Here is a 17,702-nt window from a genome sequence, read left to right as displayed (position 1 = left end):
CATGAAAGGGGAAAGCTACTATGTAATACCTTTTATAATAAATGCACAAGAATAAACTAAATAAGCGGGAGTAGGTCATTACCTCCCACCCCCATTTAATATAGATTAATACAGCACAGGAACAGGTCCTTTGGCCCACAATGTCCGTGTCAAACATGCCAAAACCAGGTTTTATTTGTGTGCATTATTTTTGTATAGGGTAGAGGACTCTGCACCCTATGCAAAGGCTCCACATCTTTCCTGTAATGGGGCAACCAGAACTGCACACAATACTACAAATGTGGTTTAACCGAAGCCCTATATCGAGTAGCATTTGTGGAGGGAAAGGAATTCACCCACTAGCGGAAACATCTTGATACTCAAGTTATTTTCCAAAGGTAAGACAAAAGTGCTGGAGGAACTCAGCGGGTGCGGCAGCATCTATGGAGCGAAGGAAATAGGCAACGTTTCGGGTCGAAACCCTTCTTCAGACTGATGACCAATTCCCAAAGGAATTGTTTAATTCTTTGAAATTCCAAATAGGATTAATTTCTTTAATTACGTGGTAGAAAACTCCTTACTCTGAGGTGAGCCACCCCTTACTCTGAGGTGAGCCAACCTCCCCCCCAAACATTGTTGACGTCTCAAATGCACCTGCTCTATTTTTCATGCTTCTGCTCTCATTAGCCTTTGCAATTTCCACATTACATAGCCACTCTTCAACTTTCAGTACTTGAAAGGAACCATACTCTGACCAATTACCTCTTCCGTCACCAAATCAAAATATTGTCATGCAATTGCTGGACATGCAACACCCATCCCCTTACCTTCACACCACCCAGGGACCCAACTGTGCTCTGTAGTGAAGCAGCAATTCACTTACATACAGTTCATATTAATAGACAATAGGTGCAGGAGTAGGCCATTCGGCCCTTCGAGCCAGCGGCTGATCATCCCCAATCAGTACCCCGTTCCTGCCTCCTCCCCATATCCCGACTCCGCTATCTTTAAGAGCCCTATCTAGCTCTCTCTTGAAAGCACCCAGAGAACCTGCCTCCACCGCCCTCTGAGGCAGAGAATTCCACAGACTCACCACTCTCTGTGAGACAAAGTGTTTCCTCGTCTCTGTTCTAAATGGCTTACTCCTTATTCTCAAACTGTAGCCCCTGGTTCTGGACTCCCCCAACATCGGGAATATATTACCAATGATCTGTCTGTACCAACCGCATTCATGTGATTGCCAAGGCGGCACACCATCGCCTCGACTTTAAGCAAATTCAGCCCTTTTCCAGTGACTCTTACAAACTTCTACAGATGTACCATAGAAAGCACACCCTTCAAGTTAGAGGGAGCCATGGGTACCTGCATGAACCCCAGCTTTGCCTGCCTTTTTGTCAGTTATACCAAACAGTCCTTGTTTCATGCGTACATTGGCCCTATACGCCAACAATTTCTCCTTTAGTGATTGCCGCTTCCTGCACCCGTGCAGTACTTGTGGATTTCATTAACTTCACCACTTCCCTCAAATTCACCCGAATCATCTCTGACCTTCTCGCCTTTCCTGATCTCTGTCTCCATCACCGGGGACAGACTATCAACATATATTACAAACCCTCCCCCCTCTACCTCTTGCAGACACTATTCCCCAATCTCAATTCTTCCATCTTTGTTGCAACAGCTCCCAAGATGAGAGACTTTCCATTCTAGGACATCAGAGATGTATTTTCTTTAGTAAACATGAAGTTTACTGGCAGTTATAGGAACAGATGTACGAGACCATGAAGAGATAATAGAGACAAGAATTTTAGAAACAGTATAACCATCCAAGGAAATCTAGACAGTTGAGACATAAACATTGGAGTCACAACAATAGTTCCAATAGTTTTATTATATACAGAACTAGTAAAATCTAATCCCGTGCCATGAGCTTTTGCTTCTTCAGCTTCTTCTGAGAAACCTGCAAAACAATTGTGGAATATTATCCAAGTGTTACATGGTGCCTAAATCCAAAATAAATGATACCCAAATGAGCCAGCACATAGACTCAGTTATTCAAATCTAGGCTCATAATTCATTAAAAAAGGACCCCAATTTATCATGCAGCATTAAATTCTACATATCATCGATTGGAAAAATACAAAGGTTCAAATGTTAAACTAAAACCATATAAAAATAAAATCTGTCGCCATTTATATCATATTTGTTCATATAGTTAATGTCTGAAGAGTGCTGCATGATGGGTATGACAGCAATCAGTTACTAATCACACACATTCATTGATTATAATTACATTTATAAATTATTACCCGGGGCTTAGTGGCAAAAATTAAATTGCAATTATTCTACGTACAAAATGGCAAGAACAATACATCACCTTTTTCTTCTGAACAACTTCCTCCTCTGGTTTTGGAACAATTTGCTCCTTTTCAGTGAGGATCATTTCTATGTGGCAAGGTGAACTCATGTATGGGTTGATACGACCGTGGGCACGGTATGTCCGCCGGCGCATTTTAGGAGCTTTGTTCACTTGAATGTGCTCAATCACGAGGGAATCCACATCCAGACCCTGAGGGGGGAAAAAAGGTTGCGATTATTTTAAATTTAGAATTCTCTGCCTCAGAGGGAGGTGGAGGCCAGTTCTCTGGATACCTTCAAGTGAGAGCTAGATAAGGCTCTTAAAGATAACAGAGTCAGGGGATATGGGGAGAAGGCAGGAACGAGGTACTGATTGTGGATCATCAGCCATGATCACAATGGCGTGGGGTGCTGGCTCAAAGGGCCTACTCCTGCATCAAGTGTCTAAATACCCATTGCCTACAATTTAACCAATAGGAATGGAAACTAATCAACTGCTCGCAATGCATTAAACCAGCATGCATAAACCTCCAAATTATAACAGGCATAATTCAAGTGCAAGTTTATTAACTGGTAAAAGAGGAACAATGGCATCTATATCGGAAGATTTACTAATATTTCTTAAATATTGCCTCAGTTTGTAGAGAAATGTGAATGGATTTATGCACAAATATGCCCACTTTTATAGCTTCACCTGGCTGCTCGTTCCACATATGGGCTACTACTTAAAACTATCCTCTCTCATCATAAGCATATGCTGTCTATTTCAAGAATCCCGGGAAAAAGACTAAATTAATACGTTATCCATGTCCCTTGCGATCTTGTACATTGCAGTCACCCTTTAGCCATATATGCTACAAAGAAAAAAGACACAGCCACTCCCTAACACAAGGCTGCAAACCCAGGCAACGTATGGCCAATCCCTTCTGCATCCTTCTCAGCTTTCTATAAATTTTATTTATGTGACCTATGTTTCAATGACACCAGGAGCGTAAAGGCCAACTCAGAAGCAACTGATTAAAGCTTGTAACACAAACTTCAATATTTTCCCTAGTTTGGACATTCAAGACAATGTCTCCAATGACTGACCAATGTCTAGTTGCACCACAGAGCACATCCTATTGGAATGCATCAGGATCTCGACCCGAAATGTCACCCATTCCTTCTCTCCAGAGAAGCTACCTGTCCCACTGAGTTACTCCAGCTTTTTGTGTCTATCTTTGGGATGCATCACAGCCTGGTGTGGCAACAGCTCTGCCCAAGACCCCAAGAAATTACAGCTATGAATAGAGCCCAGTTTATCACTCAAACCAGCCCCCTCCCTTTGACCCCACATACACTTCATACCACTTTGGGACAGCAGCCAACATAATGAAAGATCACTCAGACCCTGGTCATTCTCACCTCTCCTGTTGGGCAGAAGATACAAAAGCTTGTAAACACCTACTACCAGATTCAAGAACAGCTTCTTCCCTGTTGTTATCAGACTCTTGGAACAGTTCACTCATATGCCAAGATAAATTCCTGATCAATCGCATTGCAATCCTTGTACTTTCTTTTGCATTACCTAATCTACTCATATGGTATGAATTTAGTGAATAGCAGCAAACCAAGTTTTTCCACTGTCCCTCGATACATGCGACAATGATACAGCAACAGACAAGTTCATATCCTATTTACTGCAACATGGAAAACTGTGTGCTCCTTGCTGCAGCAAAGATACACCTGCTTCTCCAAACTTCTTAACACAAAGTTATGTCAGGTACACGAATGACAATTTCAAACTGATCTCTGCTCTTGTAACCAGGACAGTGAAAACATTCAGAACAAGAATAAATTTGTTCATTACATTTATAAATGCATTCTTAACTGCAGGATATATCATAGGTTTAAAGGTTTTAGGTGATAGTTATAAACAATTAGTCTTTTTTTTTAAAACACAGCAGTGTGAGCCATAAACAATTGAGCTTTAATAAAAAAAATATGAATGACGATAAAAGAAACAGTGCAAGACAAATAAAATGTGGTCACTCAGAACTTTCACATTATTTTCATGTATAATCCAAAGGTGTCCTAAGATGGTCATCACTGTAACCACATTTTAAAATATAGATGTTAAGTGTTCAAGAGCAACAAAAACTCCAACCGCATACTTGCCAGGATAATTTTAATCCAATTAACCAAAACCGCATGAAATTCTTAACTGATTCCACTTCCTTTTTAATTGATTCCAAGGCGAAAATTGTTTGCAGAAGTGAAATTTCACCCACCTTTAGTTCAGCATTGCTCTCTGCATTCTTCAGCATATGCAGTAGGAACTCTGCACTCTTTTTAGGCCAACGTCCTTGTGTCCAGCCCCATGCCTTAGCCTAACATAAACAAAAACTTCATGTTAGTATGATTTGTTTTCACGTTGTCTTTTGTTGCAGTAACACTATCTTTAATTTCTGGCCAAAATCTAGTGCTATTATATTCTAAACCAAGTATTTAAGATAATTATGAAACAGTGAATATGTATACCATTATAAGTTACCAAACCTTCTATTTTAACATTTAAATTAAATCTTAAAATATGGTTTTGGCAAAGCATTCAATGAACTATCAATTAATATTTTTTCACATCCTCTTAAAATGTGGAAGCTCAGAAAAATATTTGTTTTCATTATTATTCCAAAGGTGTCCTAAGATTGTCATCACTGCAGCCACATTTTAAAGGAACACAAAAGCTATTGGTATACATCCAGTAAGTACAGCAGAGTCCATGTAATAAATGCACTGTCAGCAATTGAGAAATATAAAAACATAGCAGGCCAAATGTCACCTGTAGATTGCAATTCAGTTGATATATTGTCCCCTGTACAGGAAGTGCTGTCACAGGACAATTCTCCTCATCTCAGAATTTAATCAAGCATATCCATATCGTCCCCAAATGCTGGATTATATTTGCACAATCTACATCACTATCAAGTTCTAAAAATTACCTGGAATATTCCCTTGTTTTAAAAATTCAACAGATCATAAAATTTGAAAAAAATTTAAATTTGCAATTCATTGTATTAAACTCACTTGAGCACATCTGCCAACTCCTCCATTGTAGCGCCGGAAAGGAACACATTGCCTCTTGATTACAACGTCCTTCAGGAACTTGGTTGCCTTGCGAATGTGCATGCCTTTGATGGTCTGAGCAGTTTCACGAGTATTCTAGGACCAGAACATCTTCAGTTATATTAGTCAACCTATACCCATTGCTCCTGTCATACTGCCGATCTTAATGTGGTCACTCAGAACAGTCTTATTATTGCACAGCTATTCAAAAGGTGTCCAAAGATTGTTATCACAATAACTAAATTCAGGAAGACAAGAACTCTCCTTGCTCAACGATTATCAAAAAAATGGTCCATAAACAGAATTATTTTGCATTGCAAATGATGCAACATCACACGCATATTCTCAAATATGAAATACAGCATGAAAACAGACCCTTTGGCCCAACTCACCCGATGCCCTCTGAGCTTGTCCCATTTGCCTACATTTCACCTACATCCCTCTAATCATTTCTTATCCACAAACATCTCTTAATTTCAATAATTCTACTCACCTATTACTTCCTCAGGCAACTTGTTCCATATACTCATCCTTTACTCCAATTCATCCATGCCAACCAAGTTGCCTAACCAAGCTATTCTCTCTTGCCTGTGCCTGGCCCATATGCCTCCAAACCGTTCCCGCCCATGTATCTGTTCAAGAGTCTTTTAAACGCTATAATTGAACCCTCTACTGCCAATTCCTCTGACAGCATGTTCCATATACCAATCATTCTGTGTGGAAAACACACCCCACAGGCCCCCTTTAAATCAGCCCCCTCTCATAAACTATGCCCTCTAGGTTCAGATACCCCATTCCTCAGTAAATTACAATAATGACCTATCGTACCCTACAGTCCCAACAGTGTCCTTATGATTGTGTAGGAAAGAACTGCAGATGCTGGTTTAAACCAAAGATAGACACAAATTGCCGGACTAACTCAGCGGGACAGGCAGCATGTCTGGAGAGAAGCAATGGGTGATGTTTTGGGTCGAGGTAGTAATGGAGATGGGTCTCAACCTGAAACATCCGCCATTCCGTCTCCAGAGATGCTGCCTGTCCCGCTGAGTTAGTCCGGCTATTTGTGTCTATCTTTACACCAGCATTTTGTGCCATGTCCTTGTGACTCTTTTCTGAATCATTTAGCTTAATCACATCTTAATGTACATAATTGAACAAGAATGACACAACATTCCAGGTGTGGTCTCACGAACATCTAGCACAGCTGTAACATGACGATCGAACGGTTGTGGTCAATGTTCCATTCACATGAGACAAGCTTGTGATACACCTTCTAACCATCTGTCTAGTCAATTTTTAGAAAACAAAGCCACTTGTACCCATCAATCTCTTTTCTACAACACTCCTCAAAGCCTCATCATTTACCTTTCATGTCATGCCCTGGTTTACCCTATCAAAATGCACCACTGTACTTGTCAAAGTTAAATTCCATCTGCCAATCCTTTGTCCATACTGCCAGTTGATCTATATCCTGTGGCAATGTTAACTATCTTCATCACACCACAGATTTGGGTGTCACACACGCACACACTTACTAATCATACCATCTACATTCTCACCCAAATCTACGGTGAGAATACCATATACATACCAAGATATGTATGTAAAACAACAGGGGACCCAGCACCAAAACCTATGGTCACAAGCCTCCATTCTGAAAAAAAAATATCCTCCTCCAACTTTGGAGGCAATTCCATCAAGCCAACTTTGTATGCAATTGGCTAACTCACCTCAGTTCCCATGTGATTTCACCTTCTGGAACAGTCTACCACGTGAGACCTTGTCAGTAATATTTGTTAAAATCCGTATTGGTGACATCTACTGCCCTGCCCACCTCAATCATCACTTTAGACTCAGTTGAGACACCATTTTCCACACCAAGCGAAACTGACGCTCCCATGTCCTTACTTTTCCAAACATATATTCTCCCTTCTCTTAGAATCTCCCCCCCTCCCCCGTACCTTACACACTCAACTGATGTCAAGCTCACCAGCCTGCATTTCCCTGACTTTTCCTTAAATATGGAAAGGCTAGGTTTTTTCAGGACTGTTAAAGTCCATTGAAAAACAATTAATTTGTTAAGTGGTCATCTTATGATGCAAGTCCAAGAATTTAACAGTGCTTCAATTTAATCAAGCAATGTATGAATGAGAATGTAACTGGGTAGCTAAAGGGTAACACCTACGCCAAGTTCAACTCCCATCTAAGATATCCAGTTGTATGGTGCAATACAGTACACATAATACAAACAACATGCATTTTCAAAACTTTGTAAACATTTTACTTAGAGCAACATATAATTCAAAATGCTTACCTTAAAATGTACTCGCAAGTTGGAACCCCTTGCTTTGCATGCTGTAGAATAGACAAGAGTCAGTAAACTGGTTGAATTCACATTGATGGCATATTAAAAGTTTAAAAGGTAGAGTACTTACATTTAGTGGGATTCTCGGGATCCAATGAGTACCGGACCATTTTCAGAGTACTAGAAGTCAAATTAAATTAGATATAGTTAACCAATGTAAATACTAGGTGTAAAAACAAAACAAAAGTTGTATGAACTTCAACTGTTCCGCTATGTTGGAAAATGGAGCTCATACTTTAGTATGACTGGTTTCAAAAGCCCAACAGTGTCAAAGCTTGGGGGGAGATCGCATATTGGAAGCTCAGACACACATTATTTTCACGGTTAATCCAAAGGTGTCCTAAGATTGTCATCATTGCAACCACATGCTGGAAAATACAGTTTCCAAGAATACACTGTGTTAAGTATACATTTCAGTGAACGCCAACTTTCCGGTTCTCGTTTTCAACATGAGGAAAAGGCGTTTTTTAAGTCGCTAAACTGATTTAACCAAGTCACAGCTTTACAATTCTAGCCCTGGTCTTATAAAGAAAAAAACAATTGCAGCGCAGCTTCCAGGCTTTGAGGGCCCAATACTGGCAGTCTCGACCGACACAAACCATTCAATGAGACACAAGAAACTGCCGATGCTGGAACCTTGAGCAAACAACAATATGCTCAGCGGAAACCATTCAATATCGGAGTGGAGACGAAAAGAAAAACTAGACCGGACGGCAAAAGCGGTAACGTGTACATTCTGCAGGACAGTAACGTGTACATTCTGCAGGACAGTAACGTGTACATTCTGCAGGACAGTAACGTGTACATTCTGCAGGACGGTAACGTGTACATTCTGCAGGGCGCTAACGTGTACATTCTGCAGGACGGTAACGTGTCCCTTCCTCCTTCCTGCCGCCGCCATTTTGACAGACACCGGGTTTTCAACCATCGCTATCGTTGCCATTTATAAACCGACTCGATCACTAATACTGGCCAGAAGGCGTTGTTTAGCAAACTAAGAATCATATTTAAGTAAATGTTGAGCATCTCCACTATCGATGGGCAGGATTAGCGGCAGATCGTGCCGCGGTTTTCGCGCCTCTCCTCCACTGACAGACACTCACCGTCGGCCGCCCACAGGGAAAGAGCGACGCAAGGCCGACGGGGGCTCAAGCCACACTCTACCAACGCGAGACTTCACTCTCTGGAGTCACCCCTCTAAACTTGACTAAATATTTGGGATGTGGAGGAAGGAACTGCAGATGCTGGTTTACACTGAAGTTCAAGTGAGTTTATTGTCATGTGTCCCTGTATAGGACAATGAAATTCTTGCTTTGCTTAAGCACACAGAAAATAGTAGGCATTTACTACAAAACAGATAAATGTGTCCATATACCATGATATACCAAAGATCCTATAGCGTATAGTCTGCTATAGGATCTTTGGTTTACACTGAAGTTTATTGATATTAAACTGATAATTATCTAATTAGCGATGTTATCTGGAATATTGTGTGCGGATTTGGTCTCCTAATTTGAGGAAGGACATTATTGCTATTGGGAGAGTAGACTCGATGGGCCGAATGGCCTAACTCTACTAGGTTCACCAGGTTAATTCCTGGGATAGTGGGATTGGCATATGTAATGAAATAATGGAGCGACTGGGCTTGTATACACTGGAATTTAGAAGGATGAGAGGTATCTTACTAAAAACATATAAAATTATTAAGGGTTTGGACAGGGTAGATGCAAGAAAAATGTTTGCTGATGTTAGGGGAGTCCAGAACTAGGGGTCACAATTTAAGAATAAGGGGTAGGACATTTAGGACTGAGCTGAGGAAAAACTTTTTCACCCAGAGTATTGTGAATCTGTGGAATTCTCTGCCACAGAAAGCAGTGGAGGCCAATTCACTGGATGTTTTTAAGAGAGAGTTAGATGTAGCTCTTCTTCTTGCGTATGGTGTGCACAGCCTAAAGTTGTAGGACAACTTGTCCTATTTGATCTTATTTGATTGCGCACGCTGGGTTGATTGCATTCGTCGAAACATGGCAGACCACGTGAAGGTTGCAATCTTCCACCCCATGTAGCTCTTAAGGCTAACAGAATCAAGGGATATGGGGAGAAAGCAGGAATGGGATACTGATTTTGGATGATCAGCCATGATCATATTGAATAATGGTGCTGGCTCAAAGGGCCGAATGGCCTACTCCTGCTATTTTCTATGTTTATCCCCTGTGATCTGACTAATATTTATTGATTTCTTTGTTTATTATACATTATGTATTGTGTTTCCAGGACTGTTATGCCACTGTAAGTAGGAATTTCATTGTTCACACAAGTTCACAAGTTATAGTAGAATTAGGCCATTCGGCCCATCAAATCTACTCATGCATTGAATCATTGCTGATCTCTGCCTACTAATCCCATTTTCCTGCTTTCTCCCCAAAACCCTTGACACCTGTTCCGTTGTTGTTATATATGACAACTAAATGCACTTGACAAAAGGACACAAAAAGCTAGAGTAACTCAGCAGGTCAGGCAGCATCTCTAGAGAAAAGAAATAGATGAAGTTTCTGGTCGAGACTCTTCAGACTGAGAGTCAGGGGAAAGGGACACGAGAAATATAGACAATAGGTGCAGGAGTAAGCCATTCGGCCCTTCGAGCCAGCACCACCATTCAATGTGATCATGGCTGATCATCCACAATCAGTATCCCGTTCCTGCCTTCTCCCCATATCCCCTGACTCTGCTATATTTAAGAGCTCTATCTAACTCTCTCTTGAAAGCATCTAGAAAACCAGAATCCACCACCTACTGAGGCAGAGAATTCCACACTCACAACTCTCTGTGTGAAAAAGTTTTTCCTCATCTCCGTTCTAAATGGCTTACCCCTTATTCTTAAACTGTAGCCCCTGGTTCTGGACGCCCCCAACATCGGGAACATGTTTCCTGCCGCGAGCATATCCAAACCCTTAATAATCTTATATGTTTCAATAAGATTCCCTCTCGTCCTTCTAAATTCCAGAGTATACAAGCCCAGCCGCTCCATTCTATCAACATATGACAGTCCCGCCATCGCGGGAATTAATCTGGTGAACCCACGCTACACTCCCTCAATAGCAATAATGTCCTTGCTCAAATTTAGAGACCAAAACTGCACACAATACTCCAGGTGTGATCTCACTAGGGACCTGTACAACTACAGAAGGACCTCTTTGCTCCTATACTCTCAACTCCTCATGTTATGAAGGCCAACATGCCATTCGCTTTCTTCACTGCCTGCTGTACCTGCATGCTTACTTTCAGTGATTGATGAACAAGGACCCCCAGATCCCATTGTACTTCCCCTTTTCCCAACTTGACACCATTTAGATAATAATCCGCTGTTCTGTTTTTCCCACTAAAGTGGATAACCTCACATTAAACTGCATCTGCAATGCATCTGCCCACTCACCCAACCTGTCCAAATCACCCTGCATCCTCATAGCATCTTCCTCACAGTTCACACTGCCACCCAGATTTGTGTCATCTGCAAATTTGTTAATGTTACTTTTAATCCCTTCATCTTGATCATTGATGTATAATGTAAATAGCTGCGGTCCCAGCACCAATCCTTGTGGTACCACACTAGTCACTGCCTGCCATTCTGAAAGGGACCCGTTAATCCCTTGCCTTTGTAGGGATAGATGGTGATAAAGGAAATGGTCCATTGTTGGCTGAAGGCTAGGTGAATATGAATTACAGACAATGAAACTCACCAGGCCGACATTGAAACTAGTACATTATTAGGGTGGTGGAGGGACGGAGAGAAAGGAAATGCAAAGGTTACTTGAAGTTATACAAATCAATATTCATACCGCTGGGTTGTAAGCAGCCCAAACAAAATATGAAGTGCTGTTCCTCCAATTTGCGTTTGACCTCACTGGCAATGGAGGAGGCCCAGGACAGAAAGGCCATGTGGGCAGGTGAAGTAGAATTGGCCTGTTTCCTTTATCGTTACTTTTTTGCATATCGTTCACTAATTTGTTCTTTATCTTAATGATTTGGACGAGGGGATTGAAGGCTTATTGGCAAATGGCGGATGATACGAAAATAGGTGGAGGGGCAGGTAGTGCAGAGAAAGCAGGGACATTGCAGAAGGATTTGGATAGGTTGGGAGAGTGGGCAGAGAAGAGGCAGATGGCGTATAGTGTAGCAAAGTGTGGAGTCGTGCATTTTGGTAGTAGGAATAAAGGCGTAGACTATTTTATAAATGGGGTGAGAATCCAGAAATCGGAGGTGCAAAAGGACTTGGGAGTGCTGGTGCAGGTTTCCCAAAATGTAAGTCTGCAAATCGAAATGGTAGTAAAGAAAGCAAACTCATAACCATATAACCAGATAACAATTACAGCACGGAAACAGGCCATCTCGACCCTTCTAGTCCGTGCCGAACATGTATTCTCCCCATAACTAGCATTTATTTCAAGAGGGCTTGTATACAAAAGCAGGGATGTAAAGTTGAGACTATAAGATGCTGGTAAGGCCGCATTTAGAATATTGTGAGCAATTATGGGCACCATATCTGAGGAAGGATGTGCTGGCTCTGGAGAGGGTTCAGAGGAGAGGGTTTTCAAGAATGATCCCAGGAATGAGTAGGTTAACCTGTGATGAGCGTTTGTCGGCGTTTGTCGGCGTTTGTACCCGCTGGAGTTTAAACATAGAAACATAGAAAATAGGTGCAGGAGTAGGCCATTCCTGCCTCCTGGAGTAGTTCCTGAGGATTGGCGGGTAGCAAACGTAACCTCACTTTTTAAGAAGGGAGGGAGAGAGAAAACGGGGAATTACAGACCAGTTAGTCTAACATCGGTAGTGGGGAAACTGCTAGAGTCAGTTATTAAAGATGGGATAGCAGCACATTTGGAAAGTGGTGAAATCATTGGACAAAGTCAGCATGGATTTACAAAAGGTAAATCATGTCTGACGAATCTTATAGAATTTTTCGAGGATGTAACTAGTAGCGTGGATAGGGGAGAACCAGTGGATGTGGTGTATCTGGACTTCCAGAAGGCTTTCGACAAGGTCCCACATAAGAGATTAGTATACAAACTTAAAGCACACGGCATTGGGAGTTCAGTATTGATGTGGATAGAGAACTGGCTGGCAAACAGGAAGCAAAGAGTAGGAGTAAACGGGTCCTTTTCACAATGGCGGGCAGTGACTAGTGGGGTGCCGCAAGGCTCAGTGCTGGGACCCCAGCTATTTACAATATATATTAATGATCTGGATGAGGGAATTGAAGGCAATATCTCCAAGTTTGCGGATGACACTAAGCTGGGGGGCAGTGTTAGCTGTGAGGAGGATGCTAGGAGACTGCAAGGTGACTTGGATAGGCTGGGTGAGTGGGCAAATGTTTGGCAGATGCAGTATAATGTGGATAAATGTGAGGTTATCCATTTTGGTGGCAAAAACTGGAAAGCAGACTATTATCTAAATGGTGGCCGACTAGGAAAAGGGGAGATGCAGCGAGACCTGGGTGTCATGGTACACCAGTCATTGAAAGTAGGCATGCAGGTGCAGTAGGCAGTGAAGAAAGCGAATGGTATGTTAGCTTTCATAGCAAAAGGATTTGAGTATAGGAGCAGGGAGGTTCTACTGCAGTTGTACAGGGTCTTGGTGAGACCACACCTGGAGTATTGCGTACAGTTTTGGTCTCCAAATCTGAGGAAGGACATTATTGCCATAGAGGGAGTGCAGAGAAGGTTCACCAGACTGATTCCTGGGATGTCAGGACTGTCTTATGAAGAAAGACTGGATAGACTTGGTTTATACTCTCTAGAATTTAGGAGATTGAGAGGGGATCTTATAGAAACTTATAAAATTCTTAAGGGGTTGGACAGGCTAGATGCAGGAAGATTGCTACCGACGTTGGGGAAGTCCAGGACAAGGGGTCACAGCTTAAGGATAAGGGGGAAATCCTTTAAAACCGAGATGAGAAGAACTTTTTTCACACAGAGAGTGGTGAATCTCTGGAACTCTCTGCCACAGAGGGTAGTCGAGGCCAGTTCATTGGCTATATTTAAGAGGGAGTTAGATGTGGCCCTTGTGGCTAAGGGGATCAGAGGGTATGGAGAGAAGGCAGGTACGGGATACTGAGTTGGATGATCAGCCATGATCATATTGAATGGCGGTGCAGGCTCGAAGGGCCGAATGGCCTACTCCTGCACCTAATTTCTACTGTTTCTATGTTTCTCTCCATACCCCCTGATCCCTTTAGCCATAAGGGCCACATCTAACTCCCTCTTAAATCTAGCCAATGAACTGGCCTCAACTACATTCTGTGGCAGAGAATTCCACAGATTCACCACTCTCTGTGTAAAAAATGATTTTCTCATCTCGGTCCTAAAAGACTTCCCTCTTATCCTTAAACTGTGACCCCTTGTTCTGGACTTCCCCAACATCGGGAATAATCTTCCTGCATCTAGCCTATCCAACCCCTTAAGAATTTTGTAAATTTCTATAAGATCCCCCCTCAATCTTCTAAATTCTAGCGTGTACAAGCCGAGTCTATCCAGTCTTTCTTCATATGAAAGTCCTGCCATCCCAGGAAGAATGAGGGGGACCTCATTGAAAAATACAGAATAGTGAAAGGCTTGGATAGAACGGATGTGGAGAGAATGTTTCCACTAATGGGAGAGTCTAGGACTAGAGGTCATAGCCTCAGAATTAAAGGGCGTTCTTTAAGGAGGTAGATGAGGAGAAATTTATTTCATCAGAGGGTGGTGAATTTGTGTAATTCTTTATCACAGAAGGCTGTGGAGGCCATCATTAGATATTTTTAAGGCAGAGATAGATAGATTCTTGATTAATACAGGTGTCAGAGTTCATGAGAAGGCAGGAAAATGGGGTTAGGAGGAGGAGGTAGATCAGCCACAATCGAATGGCAAACTAGACGATGGGCCAAATGGCCTAATTCTACTCCTATTCCTTATGACCTTATGATCTTTCTATGTCACCATCTCTATCTCGCGTTTCCCTTTCCCCTGACTCTCAGTTTAGAAGAAGGGTTTCGACCCAAAATGTCACCTATTCCTTTTCTTCAGAGATGCTATCTGACCTGCTGAGTTACTCTAGCTTTTTGTGTCTGTAAATATTTAGGTCACCTGCTGCTCAAAACAAATGTAGAATATGTCAGAGGGCAGGGCATATGCATGAGGGACTTCTCTTGTATTGCAATATTTTGATTTCGACACATTGAGTGAGTGGGCAAATATGAAGCAGTTGAGTTTGAATTTTGTTTATTATCATGCAAGCTTTTGCTGCATGCTGACCAGTCAATACAAATCGAGCCATCATACAATGTACAGACACATGATAAAGAGAATAATGTGAATAACATTTAATGCAAGATAAAGCCAGTAATGTTGCAATATTACTTGGATAAATGTGAAGTGTCCACTTTGTAAACTGAAAGGTAAAGAACATTTTAAATAGAGATGGGGTTTTAGGAAAGGTTAATGCACAAAAAGAGACCCGAGTGTGCTTGTACCACAGTCTTTGAAAAATAAACATGCAGGCACAGCGAGCAGTTAAGAAGGTAAATGCCATAGCAGCCTTAATGCAAGAGGATTTGAGTATAGAAATAAAATCCCCTTTTAAGCAGCTTAATCGGTCCTTTCTGTCACAGAACCTCACTCACCTATCAGAGAAATTCCTTTTGTTCCACTGATTCTCCCATTTTTGCTGCCACATCAAATAACTTTTTTCTCTTTTTGTCTAATGAAGAATCCTTCATCTGAGATTTTGATTATTTTTTCCATATATGCTCCTGACCTGCTGAAGTTTCATGCTATTTTCTGTTTTTATTTCAAATTTCCAGCATCTGGAGTTTTCTTTGCCTGTCATTTACTGCTGTACAGAAGATAATGGAAGTCAAGTGGACATAGAGTCATAGAAAATAGGTGCAGGAGGAGGCCATTCGGCCTTTCGAGCCAGCACCGCCAGTCAGACACAAAAGGACCATGAAGGGTATGGGCAGAGTGTTGGAATATGAGCTGAGATAGAAATACCCCTGTTGAGATATCCCTGTTGTTAGTGTCTATATTTCTATGTTTAGATTTTTCGTTTAGAGACACAGTGCAGAAACAGGTCCTTCGGCCCACCGAGTCCGCACCGACCAGCGTTCCCTGCACATTAACACAAGCCTACGCACACTAGGGACAATTTACACTAACACCATGTATACAAATCCAAGCAAATTAACCTACAAACCTGTACGTCTTTGGAGGGTGGGAGGAAACCGAAGATCTCGGAGAAAACCCACGCAGTCACAGGAGAACGTACAAACTCCGTACAGGCAGCACCCGTAGTCGAGATCGAACCCGGATCTCTGGCGCTGCAAGCGCTGTAAGGCATCAACTCTACCACTGTGTCACCGTGCCGTCCTATGGAAGGAATAAGGAAATATTAATTGCCATATAACACAAAACAGCCCAACTTACCCATGGTGACCAAGATGCCCCATTTATGCTAGTTCCACCTGCCTGGGTTACCATGTTGCTCAAAACAAATCTGGAATTCTTTTAAAAAGGGGGGCGGGGGGGGGGAGTCAAAATGCCAAAAAATTGCACCTGTTACTGATGTAATATACAAGGAGAATTTGCTATAGATGTTATCAGAGCTATCCTTTCAAGATGCTCTATGCTACAACTGTCAGAGGGTAGGGGATATGCAATGGGGTGCCAGAAATATGTAACTTTAATTAGAGGTCATGATCTCCTTTTGCAATCTCCTGCAATACTATACAGGTGGCTGAATCAGCTAATGGAAGGTAGACACAGGAATTTTGAACAGTATATATTACACGTCCAAAAGGGAAGTAACAACAGTATATTTAAGGCCACTGTGTTGATTGTGAAGGTAACTATATACATTAGCAGACATTTGGTCCATCATAGATCAGGACTATGTGCTATTGAGGTGGAGAAAATTGTGTTGGACACATTGCATGAGGGACACTTTGGGTTGTGGGCAAGTGAACTGTTATGTTGCTGGTCGAGATAGATGGGTCCAGTTCCCTATGACAAGTCCATGAGCATGCACCATCAGTCATTGGCATGGGCTAGTTTGAGAAACTATGTTTTAAGCTCCACAAACAAATAATAAGCAAAAGGTTTATCATGAGCTGTTAGAGCATTGGGAAGTGTAGAAACAGATCACTGCATTGGGCTTAGGAAACACCAAAAAGTTTCAAGCTTGCTGACATTCATAGACCAGGGCTACTGGTCAAAGTTTGACTCAACAACTGTGGAGAAAGTAGTTCAATGGCTAAAAACCAAATATGCAGGACAGCAGCAAAAAGTAAAATCAGGCAGTGGGGTATGCAATACTGGAGACAAGTACAGGTGACCACCATGTTATGGCCATTCAGATTATGGATATTCATCCTTCAAATTCACATATCACCACCCAAAAATTTGAGGTACAAAATAAAATCATGCTTCAGAATTTACGTGACAAAAAAGTAAATAAATAAATACAAACATTTTTTTTCAACTAGCAAATATGGACACATGGCATTTGATGGTGTGGCTTCGGGATATGTAAAGTCGTGATACAACCTGCTTTTGTAGGAAACAATCTTCATATAAGAGTCAAGAGTGTTTTATTGTCATATGTCCCAGATAGAACAATTATATTTTCACTTGCTGTAGCACAGCAGAATATTGAAACATAGTACACTGTAAACAATATGATAAACAAGAGAAAAAAAAGTTCAGTGTGCATATATATATATATACATATACTCACAAGCACACACACGCACACACACACACACACTCCGCCTGGCGCCATGACTCGCTGATGGCCAGCTTGGCCAAGCCCAGGAGCAACCTAACCAGGACAACCCTACCCTCTCCCCTAAGCACAGGGTGTCCGAAGA

At 41.8% G+C, this 17,702-nt stretch overlaps 1 protein-coding gene and 4 non-coding genes across 6 annotated transcripts; all 5 read right to left on the bottom strand.

Moving 5' to 3' along the window:
- Positions 1-1,847: 1,847 nt before the first annotated feature.
- On the bottom strand, positions 1,848-8,967 carry rpl17 (ribosomal protein L17). 2 transcript variants are annotated; one of them, XM_033033590.1, is made up of 7 exons: positions 8,908-8,967; positions 7,875-7,924; positions 7,754-7,794; positions 5,401-5,535; positions 4,605-4,703; positions 2,354-2,545; positions 1,848-1,936 (listed from the first exon to the last, which is right to left on the bottom strand). In XM_033033590.1, exons 2-7 carry the CDS (start codon positions 7,912-7,914, stop codon positions 1,889-1,891), a joined length of 555 nt encoding a protein of 184 aa, XP_032889481.1. In that variant the 5' UTR covers positions 7,915-7,924; positions 8,908-8,967; the 3' UTR covers positions 1,848-1,888. The 2 variants fall into 2 exon arrangements, with proteins under 2 accessions (XP_032889481.1, XP_032889490.1); XM_033033599.1 differs by having other exon boundaries at positions 8,898-8,922.
- Positions 4,361-4,428, bottom strand: LOC116983478. Its single transcript, XR_004414701.1, has one exon. It is a non-coding gene; the product is annotated as a small nucleolar RNA SNORD58 (small nucleolar RNA).
- On the bottom strand, positions 4,971-5,036 carry LOC116983466. The gene has a single exon (XR_004414697.1). It is a non-coding gene; the product is annotated as a small nucleolar RNA SNORD58 (small nucleolar RNA).
- On the bottom strand, positions 5,611-5,677 carry LOC116983487. Its single transcript, XR_004414705.1, has one exon. It is a non-coding gene; the product is annotated as a small nucleolar RNA SNORD58 (small nucleolar RNA).
- Positions 8,101-8,165, bottom strand: LOC116983473. Its single transcript, XR_004414700.1, has one exon. It is a non-coding gene; the product is annotated as a small nucleolar RNA SNORD58 (small nucleolar RNA).
- Positions 8,968-17,702: the final 8,735 nt, after the last annotated feature.

Source organism: Amblyraja radiata, chromosome 1, assembly GCF_010909765.2.
Source record: "Amblyraja radiata isolate CabotCenter1 chromosome 1, sAmbRad1.1.pri, whole genome shotgun sequence".
Lineage (NCBI taxonomy): Eukaryota > Metazoa > Chordata > Chondrichthyes > Rajiformes > Rajidae > Amblyraja > Amblyraja radiata.
Note: the sequence above shows the minus strand (reverse complement) of the source record. Positions and strands in the feature narration are given on the sequence as shown.